At 42.3% G+C, this 17,852-nt stretch overlaps 1 protein-coding gene across 2 annotated transcripts in view; it reads right to left on the reverse strand.

The window, feature by feature from the left end:
* Positions 1 to 17,852, reverse strand: part of LOC130356122 (protein argonaute-3) — a 157,413-nt gene that overhangs the window by 98,819 nt on the left and 40,742 nt on the right. For both annotated transcript variants that reach the window (XM_056557187.1, XM_056557186.1), the window contains exons 3-5: positions 13,070 to 13,190; positions 9,327 to 9,535; positions 7,107 to 7,243 (exon numbers count right to left, since the gene is read on the reverse strand). In XM_056557187.1, the coding sequence (XP_056413162.1) occupies positions 7,107 to 7,243; positions 9,327 to 9,535; positions 13,070 to 13,190 (467 nt within the window). The remainder of the gene's footprint in view (positions 1 to 7,106; positions 7,244 to 9,326; positions 9,536 to 13,069; positions 13,191 to 17,852) is intronic.

Here is a 17,852-nt window from a genome sequence, read left to right on the forward strand (position 1 = left end):
TTCAAAAATGAAAGAAGCGATCTGATTGGCTGCTATGGGCAACTCTGCAACTTTTCCTCTGCACAGGCTTTGAGAAATCTCCCCCTTTGTGTCTATCCATGTACCTGTTTCAGTCTAATGTGCTCTAGAATCACTGATGCAAAAAAAATATACATCCTAATGGTGCTAGAAGAGGGCATTGTCTAAGCATTCAAAGCCGACAGGCTGGTCAAACAAGAGAGGTGGCATTTATTTTGCCCTGATTTGCTAACAGATAAGTATTACAGGAATTGATTTTATAGGGTGTGTTATTTCATAACAGAGAATGAGGCCAAGACAATGAGCTAAAGTGACACTTATCAAAATGAGGCCCATTACACATGATGCAATCCCACATTTTCTTTGGCGTTCTTAAAATCAAATATACTGTGGCCAGTTTCTTCTTTAAAATCTTTAGCCTGTCAGTTCTTGGAGTTTTGTTGCTTTTTGGTGGTAAATTGAGTATTTTTTTTATTTTTTTATTGTGGAAATATGGAACAAAACAGCTCCTTGTTGAGTGGTGCCTACTGAGCAAGGAGAAACAGACATATGATGTTATTTTGAAGGAAGACAATGGCCCTAATTTACTATTGTAAACCCGACATGTTTTGTCGGGTTGTGCGCCAGATTGTGGCGCATTGAGCCAGAAATTCTGTCTGCGTCACAAATGAAAAAAAAAAAGCGACCAACTCTCCATTTTACTGAAGAAACCGAAAAGGGGGTGTGGCCAGTGGGAAAAAGGAGGCGTGTTCCATTTTGGGGTATCCTTAACCCCTTAAGGACCACAGGTTTTTCCAATTTAATTTTTTCCTCATCAACTTCTAAAAATCATAACGCTTTCAATTTTGCTCCTACAGACTGATATGAGTGCTTATTTTTTGCGCCACCAATTGTACTTTGTAATAACAGCAAATCATTTCCCACAAAATTTACGGTGAATGCAGAAAAAAAATATGTGGGGAAAAATTGAAAAACATTTTGTAACTTTTGGGGGCTTCCGATTCTACGCAGTGCTGTAGGTCCATACGGTTACAATGGTACACAATTTATACAGGTTCTTTATTTTACTACCATATATTCCGGCGTATAAGACGACTTTTTAACCCCCGACTTTTTTTCGGAAAAGTCGGGGGTCGTCTTATACTCCAGGTATTGGGGTCCGGGATAGGAAAACTTATGACTATCTGCCCGAGCCGGCTCCCGTGTGCGGGGACTCGCCAGAGCAGATAAAAACTAAATTACTGATACTAAAAACCAGGGTGTCTCCAGCTGTTGTGAAACTACAACTCCCAGCATGCCCGGACAGCCTTTGCCGGTCTGGGCATGCTGGTAGTTGTAGTTACACAACAGCTGGAGGCACCCTGGTTTTTAGTATCATAACTTTTCCTATGCCGGACATCCCTGTGTCCCGAAAGATCTTTTCGGGACATAGGGATGTCTGCCGGTCACTCACCATTCCCCGACCGGCACGCGTCCTCCTGCGGTCCTCCTCCGCCTCTATGGTTGTACGCACGGGACGTCAGTGACGTCCTCCTGCGACCATAGAGACGCAGGAGGACCAGGAGGACCGCAGGACCATCGCAGGAGGATGCATGCCGGCCGGGGCCTGGTGAGTGACCGGCGGCGCGTCATCTTCTTCAGTGATCCGGTCACCGCTCCCACAGGCCTGGGACTGCTGCTATGGTCCATAGCAGTAGATGGTGACCCCGGGCCGGAGGAGCGGCAATCCGAACACTGTGGGCGGCAGTACAGACATACAGCCTCCAGCCATACATTGTATATGGCTGGAGGCTGTATGTCTGTGAGGGGGGGGGGGGGGTCTGTCTACTAATGTGGGGAAGCTGCCTACTAATGTGGGTTAACTCTCGACCTAATGTGGGGTAACTCCCGACCTAATGTGGGGGAAGCTGCCTACTATTGTGGGGGAACTGTCGACCTAATGTGGGGGAACTGCTGACCTAATGTGGGGGGAGCTGCCTACTATTGTGGGGGAACTGCTGACCTAATGTGGGGGAGCTGCCTACTATTGTGGGGGAACTGCTGACCTAATGTGGGGGAGCTGCCTACTAATGTGAGGGAACTGCTGACCTAATGTGGGGGAACTGCCACCTAATGTGGGGGAACTGCAACCTAATGTGAGGGAGTTGGCAACCTAATGTGGGGGAACTGCCAACCTAATGTGGGGGAACTGCAACTTAATGTGGGGGAACATGCTGCCTACCTAATGTGGGGGGAACTATACTGCCTACCTGATGTGGGGGGAACTACAAGGTACTGTACATCGCGGTAGAAGGGGTAGTCTTATACGGCAAGTATATCCCAAACTCTATATTTTAACTGTAAAAGTTGGGGGTCGTCTTATACGCCGGCATATATGGTACTTAAAAAAAATTATAATATACATGCATCAAAATTAGTATGTTTAAAATTGTCCTCTTCTGACCCCTATAACTTTTTATTTTTCAGGATTCGGGGTGGTTTATGATCTTTAGAAGGTGATGAGGAAAAAATGAAAGTGGAAAAACCTGTGGTCCTTAAGGGGTTAAGGATACCCCAAAATGGAATCATAACGAAAGGCCCTGATTGATTAAAAGTGGAGTGTAGTTTTCTTTTTTTTTTTCTTTTCCCCATCAGATATTTTTCCACAGTATTTACTAAGGTTTAGATTTACAAAATTTAGCTTTTTTTTTTTTTTTTTTTTTCATACATACTCCCTAACTGTGGGGTTTTTCTCAGCTCAAATCCACCACATTTTCTGTGGAAACCTTAGTAAATATGTTGTGATTTTTCAAAAATGTCGGGTACCATTTTTTGCGCGTGATCTGAAGTATTTATCGGTACCATGATTGTTTTGATTGGACTTTTTGATCACTTTTTATAATTTTTTTTTAGGATATACAAAATGACCAAAAATAGGCAATTTTAGACTTTGGGATTTTTTTACATGTACGCCATTGACTGTGCCTTTAATTAACCTTATGTTTTCATAGTTTGGACATTTATGCCATCCCACATGTTTATTTTTATTATGTTTATATATTTTTTATATAGAATTTGGGAAAGGGGGGGGGATGATTTGAACTTTTAATAAGGAAGGGGTTAATGTGTGCGTTTTTAACCCCTTAAGGACGCAGGGTTTTTCAGTTTTTGCATTTTCATTTTTTCTTCATCACCATCCAAAAATCATAACGCTTTCAATTTTGCACCTAAAATTCCATATTATGGCAAATTTTTTGCATCACCAATTCTACTTTGCAGTGGCATTAGTCATTTTACCAAAACATCCACGACGAAGCGGGAAAAAACTCATTGTGTGACAAAATTGAAGAAAAAATTCCATTTTGCTAATTTCGGTAAAAATGACACCTTATCTTTATTCTGTAGGTCCATATGGTTAAAATGATACCCTACTTATGTAGGTTTGATTTTGTATTACTTCTAAAAAAAAATCATAACTACATGCAGGAAAATGTATACGTTATAGTATGAAGGCTCATTTCTTGTGCCGTGATCTGAAGTTTTTATCGGTACCATTTTTATATTGATCGGACTTTTTGATAGCTTTTTATGAATTTTTTTCATGATATAAAAAGTAACCAAAAATACGCTATTTTGGACTTTGGAATTTTTTTGCGTGTACACCATTGACCATGCGGTTTAATTAACAATATATTTTTACAGTTCCGATATTTACACACGCGGCGATACCACATGTTTATTTTTATTTACACTGTTTTTTTTTTTTAATGGGAAAAGGGGGGTGATTCTTACTTTTATTAGGGAAGGGGTTAAATGATCTTTATTAACTTTTTCCCCCCTAGTGGCTATTACACTGCACACACTGATCTGCTACACAGATCATTGCCGTGCATTGACACAGCAAAGATCAGTGTTATCGGCGGTCGATTGCTCAAGCCTGGATTTCAGGCTTGGAGCAATCAATCGCCGATCGGACGTGCCGGAGGCAGGTAAGGGGACCTCAGCTCGCATTCTAGCTGATCGGGTCATGGCAATTTCACCGCGATGGTCATGATCAGCACGACTGAGCTGCCGGGAAGCTTTCACTTTAATTTTAGACGCATTGATCAACTTTGAACGCCGCATCTAAAGGGTTAATAGCACGCAGCACAACGATTGGTGCTGCAAGCTATTAGCCCAGGGTCCCGGCTTTCATTAGCTGCCAGGACCGACACGTATGATGCAAGGTCACGGCATGATATCACAGCGTTATATACTGGGACTGGGCGCAGAGCATACAGGTACGCCCTGCATCCTTAAGAGGTTAAGCTTTTAGTCCCCTTAGGGGACTTTTAGGAGGAATCATTAGATTCCTCATACAGATCAATGTGGTTCCATAGAACCACATTGATCTGTGTGATCTGTGCTCGATTGATAAAGCCTGGCCCTGCCTGGTCAGAGCCACAGCCAGCACAGGACATGAGGTAAGCCCTTTGGCAGCCACCTCAGCAGTGAATGCAGCAATTAAGGGGTTAAAGGAGTACTACGGAAGAAAAAACATGTTTTCAAATCAACTGGTGCCAGAAAGTTATACAGATTTGCAAATTTCTTCTATTTAAAAATCTTAATCCTTCCAGTACTTATCAGCTGATGTATACTACAGAGAAAGTTGTGTAGTTCTTCCCAGTCTGACCACAGTGCTCTCTGCTGCCACCTCTGTCCATGTCAAGAACTGTCCAGAGCATGAGCAAATCCCAATATTAAACTTCTCAAGCTAGGTACAGTTCCTAACATGGACAGAGGTGGCAGCAGAGAGCACTGTGGTCAGATTGAGCATACAGTGGCTGATAAGTACTAGAAGGTTTAATATTTTAAAATAGCAGTAATTTACAAATCTGTACAGCTTTCTGGCATTAGGTGATTTGAGTACTTATTTTTTTATTAGTAAATTTTTATTAAAGTTTACAAATAAACAAGGTGCCGAAGCAAATGGCAATATAAATCAGAACAGGAAGTGCAAAAGCGCAGGTAGCATCATGACAATTAAAACCACGTCAAAAAGAAAGCTTTTTTTTATTTATTTTTTTATCTCCAGAGAACCCCTTTGAGGCTAAGTTATGTGCAGACAATGAACTAGGGAACATTGGGTGTTTTCCACTGTGAAGCTTGATGATTTGTAAATGCAACTTTAGGCTAATATACACGCTGTAACGCTATAATATACACGCTGTTTTATTTACATATATACAGAATTATTCTATATAAAAAGTTGAGTAAGTAAACTGGAAGATGATGGTGCCAAACTTTCACAAATATGTATAAAAGCTGGTTGATCTTTTTTTTAGAGCAATAAGTAAGTATGATTATACTCTATCACATAGCTGGCTGATATCCCAGCATTCTTTGCCACATGCTGTGTAAACCTTCCCACAATGGCCCAAATTTATCAATATGTCCGACAAAAATTGTCTGATTTGCCCTAGCAACCAATCAAGTCTCAGCTCTAATTTTATTAGCGTTAATTAAGATATGAAACATGAGCTGTGATTGGTTGTTCAGGCCAAATTACTTCAGTTTTTCTTTCCGATTGATAAATCTGGGCCAATGTCCCTCCTGTCTCCTAGAACTTTGAGAGCTTTGGTATATATTTCACCTGCTGACTGTAGGCAATAAGGAATCTTTATCTTAATATATAAAATTAAAGTGGCATTGTGTGAGCTTTCCCCATTAAGACCATGAAAAAGACAATAGCTACATTAACCAAACAAGGGGGCAAAGATGATAAAAGATATGAATGTTAAAAAAGGAAGCTGAAATCCAACAATTCCAAATTCATATTGCAGTTTTATTGAAGATCCATAAGAACATATTGCATAGAAGATTCAATGTACAATTTAAAACACCAAAGCATTAGTAACCTATGTTTCACAGGAATGATTATGCTCTGAACAAGGATTAGGTTGCATAGAAGTATCAATGTACCTGTTCTTATGGATCTGTTGCTGTATAATATTTGTTAGTGCTGGATTCAAGTCCCATTTCTGAAGACTGCTGTATATCGCTCAGCCACCAGCTAATCCTTGGCACTCCACACAAATTTCGGTGACTACTTTCTTATATACGTTTTGGAAAGTCTATGGCGGAATTAACTCTAAATAAGACCTACCTTCTTCTAACTGGAGATGGGTAATGCATGCAACATGAAAACTTGGTCAATGGCTAAATGTGAAGTCAGAAACCCACATAGATGTAGAGCCTGCATATATTCATTGTAAGACCTGCTAAAGTCATCCATTACTTTCTCTCCCACAGCAACGCACACATTTTACTTACAATTCTTAGAAAAAATTCTATGGGTTTTTGGTTATTTATGAAAGAAACTGAAGCTGCATAAGTAAAGTTACATTCAGAACATAACTGCTACTGTATATGCCACACCGCAATCCTTCTTTGCAGTCCTGGGAATAAGGCAGAAATTCTAGGATGTAAAACAACTGTGATGAAATGTACTTAAAAGGAGTTCTCTAAGCTAAAACTTCTAACCCCCGCTGTGCCCGGGCTGTAAAACTATACATAATAAACTTTCACTTACCTGCCTACGATCCCCCATTGTTCCGATATCGCCGTCCCGTTCTCCGGTCCCAGTCTCTTCCACTTCCTGCGGGTCGGTGACATCACTCTGCACTCAGCCTATCAGCGGCCGCAGCAATGTCTCGTTGCGGCCGCTGATAGGCTGAGCGCAGAGTGAAGTCACCGACCCGCAGGAAGAGGAAGCTGACGGAGCGGAGCACGGGCGGCGATATCGGAACAACGGGGGATCGTAGGCAGGTATGTGAAAGTTTATTATGTATAGTTTTAGAGCCCGGGCACAGCGGGGGATAAAAGATTTCAGTTGGAGAACTCCTTTAAGAATGTTTACTTGTGAATTGCCCACATCTAGAGCAAAAATAAATAAATCCCAGGGTAATTATAAAATAGTCTGTGATTATATTGCTCACATCTAGGCTCAGGCAAGACTACTAATACTAAAAAGTACTTCAATAGAATAAAACAAACCAGCACTCGAAACCTACTGCTGTATATTTACAAAATAATTGTGCAGCAAAGGACATTATGTCATAGCTTCTTACCATCTATATTAAGCATCATTTTCCACATGGCAGGTCTGACAGACTGATGAAATCCAAACCAGACTTCTCTTCCCCCTCCCAAAGGATGGTCATAGCCCTCTGGAGCGGAAAAAAAGGAACGTCCTACAGGTGTGTATCTAAAATAAAATAAAAAATCATTTGTAAGGCCTCCCTCACACACATGTTATTATGGCCTTTTGCTTGTTTGGGGGGTTGTTTTAGTTGGTGGTTTGCGATGTAGATTTTGCGGCTTCCCCCCAAAAAAATACAGTGATCCGTTCCAAACGGACTATTGTTTGTTGAAAGCATCGCATGTTGAGGGATCCGTGCAATGTAAAGTATAGGACAGTGGTCTACAAACTGCGGACCTCCAGATGTTGCAAAACTACAACACCCAGCATGCCCTGACAGCCGTTGGCTGTCCGGGCATGCTGGGAGTTGTAGTTTTGCAACATCTGGAGGTCCGCAGGTTGTAGACCACTGGTATAGGAAGTTGTACTCAACTGTCCCCGCTGCTCCGGACCGTCACCGCTCGTCACCGCTGCCCGGGATGTAGCCGTCCATCGCTGTCGCCACGTACCCGAGGTGTCCCCGACGCTCCGGTAAGGCCTCTGCTTCCCTGGCATCCGCGCTCTACGTCGCCGTCATCACGTCATTACGCACACCGCTCCTATTGGATGACGGGACGGTGTGTGCAGCGACGTGACGTCGTTGATGGAGAGCGCCGACGATGCAGGGGATCCCGAAGAGGACGCGCCGGAGCCCCGAGGGCAGGTGACGATCACTTACCTGTCCTTGGGGCTCCGGCGCGTCCACGCACCGTAAACGGCTATCCGGCTGCAGCTGAAGCAGTCAACGCTGCCAGATAGCCATTTATGCGATGACCCCGACATACAAAAGCATCGTATGTTGATGCTGCCTTCAACATGCGCTGGCCTCTGAGAGGCCATCGCATGTTGAAATTATCGTATGTCGGGGCCATTGTAGGTCGAGGGGTCACTGTAGTGGTCCTGACCTATCAAAATGTGTAACAGAAGAAAAATTGAGAGGAACCAATCCCAGCTCAGCTTTCACTTTACCAGAGCTGTGATTGGTTGTTGTGGGAAAATCTCTCTGCATTTTCTCTTATACATCTTAGTGTGGTTCTGCAGATTTGTGGTGAATTTTTCCACTTATCTTCAATTGGAAAGTCAAAATTTTCAGTGTATCTGTGGCCTGTTATCATACCCTTTCATGTGTTTTTGTTAAAAAAAATTTCAGCTGCATTTTTCTTACTGTAAGTCATGTGGTTCTTTGATTATGCGATTCAAGCATTTCCCTTAAAGAATGTGAAAAAACACAACAAAAAGATGCAACAAAATTTGTTATTGGTGTAGTATATGGTTTCTGTTGTACATGTCCTTACTGGCTTTCAACAACAAAAAGTGTTTTTAATCATGCATTTTCCAATGTTTTTTCAGAAACAGCAAAATGTGTGACACCCTATTGAAAGACTTGCAATCCTAAAAAAAAAAAAAAATCTATTAACAATTTTTATGAAAAATCCCTGTAGTACTTTTAAGTTGCTACCTTAATTTATAAACCCCAATTGTGGCACATGATTATCCTCCACTACTAGACCCCACTATTTAAGTAGAGAGCTACTAAAAAGATGGCAGCCCTGTAGATTAGAATAATTACATGCAACACTATTTGTGGGTCGTTTATAAAACCGTAATCCACAAAAATTTCGTCTAGACCACGATGCCATTCTGCGTCAGGCCTCAACTATTTAAGTGTGCACATGCTTGTCTGTGTCTGTTGACTGCTCATATTTATTTTCCATGTCAGAGAGGAGTGGCTTATAGCAAGGGGAGCAGGGAAATGCAAGTACTAATTCGAATACCTTGAGCCCCTGCCTAGCACTCCAGAAAAGAGAAGATAAGGTGAAAAGGCAACCATCCATGCATGTAGCTCACTCTCTTGTAGTTTATGAGAATTGCAAAATGGTAGGACGTTTCTGCAACTTCCATATTTTACTTTAGAGAGAGCCATAATCATGCATCATAGTCAGTGTAATGGTCTCTGGAGCGCTAAAAGGGTAATAAGGGGACCCCCATTCTCCTAATAGATGGGAGTCAGTGAAACCTGCACCTTCAGACATTTATGGCATATACTTTTGACAAACCATGAATGTTTCAAATGATATTACACGTTTCAATGTGGTACTTTTTCACCTACTTCATGGATGGCAGATGTCGTAACACTACGTCAACAGCATGGACAGGGTTGGTGCTTATTGGCTTGTCCAGTTCCAATGGCTCTGGAAGTGACCTCCCAGTAAGTACTTCATGCAGCAGGTGCCAGCTTATTCTAGAGACAAATTTTATGGAGACCTTAAAGGGACGATCTTTCCCTCCTTCTCCTGGTAATGTTACATCCAAGTCCACCTTAAAGAAAAGTGACATTTTGAGAAGTAAATATGATGTGAAATGATAAAAAAATAAACCTCTAAGAAAAAATGAATCTAAAACAAGTTATCCAGCATTGAGATATATATCTTTTTTTTTTTTTTAACCTCAGAGGGGCAAATGTTTAAAAGTAATATGAGGAAATATTATTTTACTGAGAAAGTAGTAATGGAATAGCCTTCCTAGTTTATTCATAGTTTTCAGGATATTGGGCAGACTAGATGGGCCAAATGGTTCTCATCTGCCAACAAATTCTATGTATGTTTCTCCTGCCTCTTCCCCGATGCTTCCTGTAGCTCGCTCCAGTCCCCCCTCTGCTATACTCTTCCTGTTTCTTGTGCTCAATGCTTCACAGTGCAAATCAGCTAACCACCATCTGCAGCAATGTCCCGGCTTGGCCCGTGACAAGCTGAGCTGCAGTGTGATGTATTTGGCCACGGCACCAAGAAGATGCTCACTGGACATTGCTGTGGCCTGCAGTTGGCTGATTTGCAGTGTGAGGAGTCAATCACAAGAAGCAGGCAGAGGATTGCAGAGTAGGGCCGAAGCGGAATACCGAAGGTATGTTTGGGGAAAAAACAATGGACTTCAAATAGGAAAGAGTTTGGATAGGGCTTTTTAGTAAGTGTAAATTTGTTAAACAGCTTTTCATCAGCACCGTTTTAGGTAATAGATGACAATTACCATGTGTGACTTCAGAGGAAGTATTGCCCTTTAGTAACTTTTCTTTAGTACCAATAGTCTGACCTGGTGTAATCTGGTCATTTTAGAGTAACTATCATCAAAAACATTTTTGATAAGTTAGAGCTGATTGTATATAGAACATTGAATTTAATTAAAAAAAGATGCTTCCTTTTATGTGTATTTTCATTTTGAAAATGTGGCCACTAGGAGTCTCCCTAGCCAAGCTTTTTCATTGATTTTGGGCTCGTGCCGGCTCTGAACACTGAGGACAAGCGGCGCTCTGAACACTGAGGACAAGCGGCGCTCTGAACACTGAGGACAAGCGGCGCTCTGAACACTGAGGACAAGCGGCGCTCTGAACACTGAGGACAAGCGGCGCTCTGAACACTGAGGACAAGCGGCCCTCTGAACACTGAGGACAAGCGGCCCTCTGAACACTGAGGACAAGCGGCCCTCTGAACACTGAGGACAAGCGGCGCTCTGAACACTGAGGACAAGCGGCGCTCTGAACACTGAGGACAAGCGGCGCTCTGAACACCGAGAACAAGCGGCCCTCTGAACACCGAGGACAAGCGGCCCTCTGAACACCGAGGACAATCGGCCCTCTGAACACCGAGGACAAGCGGCCCTCTGAACACTGAGGACAAGCGGCCCTCTGAACACTGAGGACAAGCGGCGCTCTGAACACTGAGGACAAGCGGCGCTCTGAACACTGAGGACAAGCGGCGCTCTGAACACTGAGGACAAGCGGCGCTCTGAACACTGAGGACAAGCGGCGCTCTGAACACTGAGGACAAGCAGGCATCTGGGCAGTGAGGACAAGCGGCACTCCGTACACTGAGGACAAGCAGGGCTCTGTACACTGAGGACAAGTAGGCATCTGGTCAGTGAGGACAAGCAGGGCTCTGTACACTGAGGACATGCAGGCATCTGGGCAGTGAGGTCAAACAGGCATCTGGGCACTAAGGACAAGCAGGCATCTGGGCACTAAGGACAAGCAGGCATCTGGGCACTGAGGGCAAGCAGGTACTCCCCATGAAATGAGGGTGGAAGCAGTCCCCCCCAGCAGGCTTCAGTGATGCAGCGCCTGCTGGGGCACACCCGCATCCTCCTGCCAAGTGCTCACACTAAATGAGCAAGAAGATAGGTAAGTTACAGAGCTTTTTAAAGCTCTTAAAAAAATGTTAAGGTCAGGGAAGGTGTTAGGTGTAGTTAAGGAACATAGCTTAGTTTGTTTAGAAGAGTTTATTTAGTGATAGGTACTCTTTAAATTAAGATCATAGAAAATTAGCTCGGATTTAAAAAGAGAACTGTCTGCCACAAAAATAAAAAAAAGAAATAGACAAATAAAATATGGTGACCCTACTTAAAGGGGTACTCCAGTGCTTACACATCTTATCCCCTATCCAAAGGATAGGGGATAAGATGCCTGATCGCGGGAGTACCGCAGCTGGGGACGCCCGCGATCATGCACGCGGCACCCCGTTTGTAATTAGTCCCCATAGCGTGTTCGCTCCAGGTGTGATTACCGGCGACCGCAGGGTCGGCGGCGTGTGACGTCACGCCCCCGCCCTCGTGTGACGTCACGCTCCGCCCCTCAACGCAAGCCTACGGGAGGGGGCATGATAGCTATCACGCCCCCTCCCGTAGGCTTGCATTGAGGGGCGGAGCGTGACGTCACACGAGGGCGGGGGCATGACGTCACACGACGCCGGCCCTGCGGTCGCCGGTAATCAGACCCGGAGCAAACACGCTATGGGGACTAATTGCAAACGGGGTGCCGCGTGCATGATCGCGGGCGTCCCCAGCTGCGGGACTCCCGCGATCAGGCATCGTATCCCCTATCCTTTGGATAGGGGATAAGATGTGTAAGCACCGGAGTACCCCTTTAAGGCTTTTTTAACTCCATAGCTGATCTATAGTTATACCAAACTGAGGCTCTGTGCAGCTGACAATCAAGCTCAGTGTAGAGAAACACTTCCTGAGTTTGGTCTCCTGCCAGGCTGGGAGAAGACCAAACTCACTGTATTAATTGTGGCAGGGAACAAAACAGAGACACCTAGTGGCCATTTTATCTATTACATTTTAAACATATTTATGTTGATAATTTTAAAAGCAAATGAATGGGAAAGTGTTTGCAAATTACACTGCAAGTGTCTGCAATTGCTAATTACTAAACGTTTTATTTGGTGAAAGGTACTCTTTAAAACAGATTTGTAAATTACTTCTATTTAAAGAATAATCTTTAGAATAGTCACTTTATTACAAGTCAATGTGTATTTAAACTTATCTAACTTAAAGGGGGTACTCCACTCCTAGACATCTTATCCCCTATCCAAAGGACGGGGGATAAGATATCTGATCGTGGGGATCCCGCCGCTGAGAACCCCTGCAATCTCTCCTGCAGCACCCCTTGTCATCTAGTGCACGGCCGCCACACCCCCTCCCATAGACTTGCATTGAGGGGGCGGGGAGTGATGTCACGAGGGGGTGGGGCTGTGACGTCACGATTCTCTGGCCCCTGCATCGCCAGTCATCAGGCACGGAGAAAGGGGGTGCTGCCGGAGAGTTTGCGGGGGTTCCCAGCAGCGGGACATCCGCGATCAGACATCTTATCCTCTATCCTTTGGATAGGGAATAAGATGTCTAGGGGCGGAGTACCCCGTTAACATTATAGACGGTGCAGTAACAAGTATTTCCTCTTCATACAACAAGTAATCTAATTCATATGGCATTTGAAAATATCCAATATGATTCAAATTTCTTAGAGAACATGGAACTAATTGTATAACAAAAAGTATTATACGTCAGATCAATGACAAAACTTACCCCGGTAGATGCTACAGGCAGCGGATTGGCGGTGTACAGGCTCCTTTTGCCATCGTACACTGGTCGGCGGTCACCAAATATGGTGACTTTGAAATGCTGAACCATGGAATCAACAACCTCCCTATTAAAAAAAAAAAAAAAAAGTAGAGTAAAAACAATGCTTAAGGAAAATTGAATTAAATTCTTAGATTTAGTCTCCCCAAAAAAAGGCAACTAGATGAAACATGAAAAAAGTAGTGTTGTAATCATGTAGGTTGTTTTCTCTGTCACATGGGCACTCATACACCTGCTAAGGATACATGTTGTATTAAAAGGGATATTCCCACAAACATGTACAACTACAAATAAAAAAGTTTACTCAAAGGGATGGGTCACACGTGTCATATTTTGCTGCATACCGGTATTTGCTGCTGCATATTTGGGTAGCAAAATCAGCTGCATATTTTGCTACCCAGGGACTTCAGTAGGTAGGAAAATAGGCAGCAGGAATTACGCAGCAAAATACGGCATGTGTGACCCTACCCTTTGAGTAAACCTTTAGGGACAGGACTTGTCTGAAACCAGGGAACTACATGAAAAATTGTATCAGTGTGTACAGGGGCAAAGAAAAGCTGCATGTGCGTGTAAACCTCCATTATTAATCAGAGTGAATATGTACCATCTTACTGTCATAATAAGTAGGCTTTTTTTTTTCTCCTAAAGTAATAAGATGATGAACCGTCAATGTAAATCTTTCCTGGCATCTGGATCACAGATATCATTATCATTAGTGTACCTGTCGGCAACAAAAACTTTTCTTATAATGTAGATAATACCGTTATATGTATATTTGTAATATAAATTGGTTAAAAGATGTGTATATTTTTGTCCCTGCAGCTATTGCATGGGTGTCTCTATGAGGAGTCTCTGAGGAGTCTCTCTATGAGGGCTCTGTGCACTAAGAAAAAGCAGAACAGTGTGCAGTGAGGCTCTATAACATGCTCCTGGCTCACACATGAGGATGATTGACAAGCCTGGAGCCTGCACAGAGCCCTGCTTGTTCTACCGTCACTTCCTGGTTTTGGACTCCTCACAGAGACACACAGGGAATAGCTGTGGGGACAGCATTTTTTCACCAAAAAATATACACAATTTTTAACCAATGTATATTACAAATATACATATGATGGTATTATCTACATTATATCAAAAGTTTTGTTGACGACAGGTACACTTTAACTCTGTATTTTTGGTGATATTGTAAAGTAGCATTTTTTAAGAACTCTGCACATTTTAAACTTTTATTTTTAGGTGCTGTGTGTCTACAGTCGTGGCCAAAAGTTTTAAGACTGACACATATTTGAGTTTTTCCAAAGTCTTCTGGTGAAGTGTTTTTAGATCTTTTAATCAGATGTTTCTATGGTTACTGAAGTACAATTTTAAGCATTTCATACTTTTTAAAAAACTTTTATGGACATATACATCAAGCTTATGCAAACACGCAACATTTACTCAATATATATGAATATACAATATTTTTTTTTTTATATCAGCTTTCGGGCCGAATCCTGACTGATGCCAACCCATTTTTGTAAATCAGTACTTGAAGTTTATCACAATTTCTGTGTGTTTTTATTTGTCAGTTCAACTGAAAAAAGTATAGAATGATAGCCGGCACTCACCAATCTTCTTTATCTTCTTGCTTTATTAAATACTCACATAAAAATTGGGGTAGGGCAGAGACATAGGGGGGTAACAGAGACGACAAAGCTCCGTTTCGTGCAACAGGTGCACTTCCTCCGGCCATCCGGCTTTTTTCAGTTGAACTTATGGACACTCTATATTTAGCCAGGGCACCACAGCTTCAACAAGCGTTGCCCAGAGAGATTGCATAGTTCTCCTTACTTCCATAGTGCCGTACGCAGTATCTATTATTGAACGTTTTATTTGTCAACCCACTTGTTTAGGACTGACCATAGGTGCTCAATGGGATTTAAATCGGAGCAGTTTTCTGTACATAAACCCAACATTTTAATGTTTTGTTCACCGAATTACTTAGTTATCACTTTTTCCTTGTGACATGGTGATTTATCATGCTGGAAAAAACATTTTTCATCACCAAATTGCTCCACAATGATTGGAAGAAGCTGTTCTTGGAGAATGTTCATTTCTCCAGACAACCGCTTTAAGAGGACATTCGGTTTGTTTGTTTTTTGTTTTGTTTTTTTTGCACTTTTGTTCTTTCCTCCTCACCATTCATCAACCTTTCGTAGGATTCTGTTTTTATTGAATGCACCTTTCAATTAAAATGACATGTTATTTTTATTCTGTAGGTCCATAAAATTTAAATGATACTAAATTTATATTAGGTTTTATTTTACATTAGTACTTTTAAAAAATTGCAACTTTTTGTACAAAAATTTGTATGTTTAAAATTTTCCTTTCTGACCTCTAAACCTTTTTTACTTTTCTGTATATGGGGCTTTCTAAAGGCTTATTTTTGTGATGTGATCTGTAGTTTTTATCAGTACCATTTTTGTATAAATTTTTTGATGCATTTTTATAAAAATTTTTATGGTATATGAAGTGACACAAAACGAGCAATGCTGGACTTTAGTATTTGTTTTTACATTTCAATACAGGAATTTAGGTGCACTACTGTGGTAGATGTATACAGTGACATTGGCTATGCCTCAACACTGATGTTAAAATTGAGACATTCGCCAGTATATCCTTATATGAAGGACATACCAGAGCCCGCACACCAACGCGTTGGCGTTGGTGTGCAGGCTCAGGTATGTCCTTCATATAAGGATACACTGGCGAATGTCTCAATTTTAACATCAGTGTTGAGGGATTAGCCAATGTCACTGTATACATCTTCCACAGTAGTGCACCCATATTCCTGTATTGTATTATTCTAATTGTTACACATCCACACCGTCTATCTGGTGAAGGATTCCATTGTTGCACTTGTAGTCCGCTGCAGGCATCCTCCATTGTATGCATTTTTATGCTGGGGATCGCCCCTAGAAATGGACTACAAGGGCAGGATCTGCTCCCCCAGTATAAATGCACAACAACTGCATTTGGGGTTGAGCACCTCCAGCCATTTGAGACCACATTTTTTGTTGTTGTTTGTTTTTACATTTACACCTTTCCCTATGCAGTTTAATTAACATTACATTTTAATAGTTCGGGCAGTTACGCATATGGCAATATAACATATATTTATTTACATTATTTTATTTATTTATTTTAAATGGTAAAATGAGAGTGATTCAAACTTTTATTAGGGAAGGGGTATATTTACACTTATTACCTTTTTTATTATTTTTTATTATTCATACACTGTTCAATTCTGTGCTGCAATTATGCTTCATTAGTGCAGGCTGCTCATTGAGGTGGTCCCGATGAGCTACTTGAGCTAGCCGGCAACTGTATTTACCGCATTTAAAAAGGATTAATGCCGGACAGCGGCCTCAATGACGATGTCCGGTATTAGCTGTGGGTCCTTGTTGCTGATAGCAGCTGGGACCCACTGGGTATGAAGCTCATTTAGCTCCTGAGCATGCTACGCCCTGTGTCCATAGGGGGATAAAAATTCTATATCAAATCAAAAATCCTATTTAAATTTGTAGTGCGTGTCAAAATACACATTTTTGCAAATACTTAGAATTCCATTTCTTGCATCCTTTCAAAGATATGGCTCATTATCTGGGTTACAGACCACCTCTGTGTCTAGAAGCAGTGACCGGTAGGGATGGTGACATCATTCTCTCTGCACATAGCAGGGAACTGCTGTCAGGCTGGGAGATTGCAGGAGCCTGGCTGGTCACCTTATCTTTGTGTTTACATTACTACTGTCAGCTGTCTCTGCCCTGTATATATATATATATATATATATATATATATTCATCCTCAGTCTTTTTCTTACAGTGAGAGGAAAAGCTTTGATCATGTGCAGTCAGAGTAAGCCATGTGAGCAAGATAAGAGCAAGCAAGTGATTAAAGTGTGTGCGTATCTGTCTGCGAGTGTCTATGACACAGGCTTGAACCCTGTGGGACCTACCACATATCTTAGGGTCAAACCAGGCAGCTGCACTGAGCCTGCTACAGAGCAGACAAGGTAAAAAAAGGCAGTTTATAATACCACTTCACTTGAGTGGTATCACAACATTAAAAGGAGTATTCCGGTTTTAGAAAATTGTTTGTAAGATATAAAACTTTCTAATGAAGGGTTATCACAAACTGTATTCACTTCACCTTGTTTTTGGTTCATTCACCCAACAGGAAGTTGTGAAGTTCTTTCATCTTCAATAGCTTGCCAGCTTCCTGAAACAACTAATAATCTGCTGTTTCAGAAGGCATAGCAGGATCACCTCTTACCAGCCTCTACAATCTACATCACAATCGCCCTCTCATGTACACATATCTTTTATGGGACATTTAGGGAGAATGAGGTGTGTTTACAGCATGTTGCATTGTGCTGAACAATGCCACATTCAGAAGAACAGACAGGTAGTGAATAGCAACCTTAATGATTGTGTGATGTGAAATGAAAGGGGTACTCTCACCCTAGACATCTTATCCCCTATCCAAAGGATAGGGGATAAGATGTCTGATCGCGGGGGTCTCGCCGCTGGGGACCCCCGCATTATTGCATGCGAAACCCACCACGCCCCCTCCCATCGACTGTCATTGAGGGGACGGGCGTGACGTCTCACGGGGCGGAGTCCTGACGTCACGGACCTCCGGTCCCGGAGTCGCGACTCAGACTCTCCAGCGGTTCCGGTGAAAAACC

The sequence above is a fragment of the Hyla sarda genome, chromosome 2 (genome assembly GCF_029499605.1).
Source record: "Hyla sarda isolate aHylSar1 chromosome 2, aHylSar1.hap1, whole genome shotgun sequence".
In the NCBI taxonomy this organism is placed as follows: domain Eukaryota; kingdom Metazoa; phylum Chordata; class Amphibia; order Anura; family Hylidae; genus Hyla; species Hyla sarda.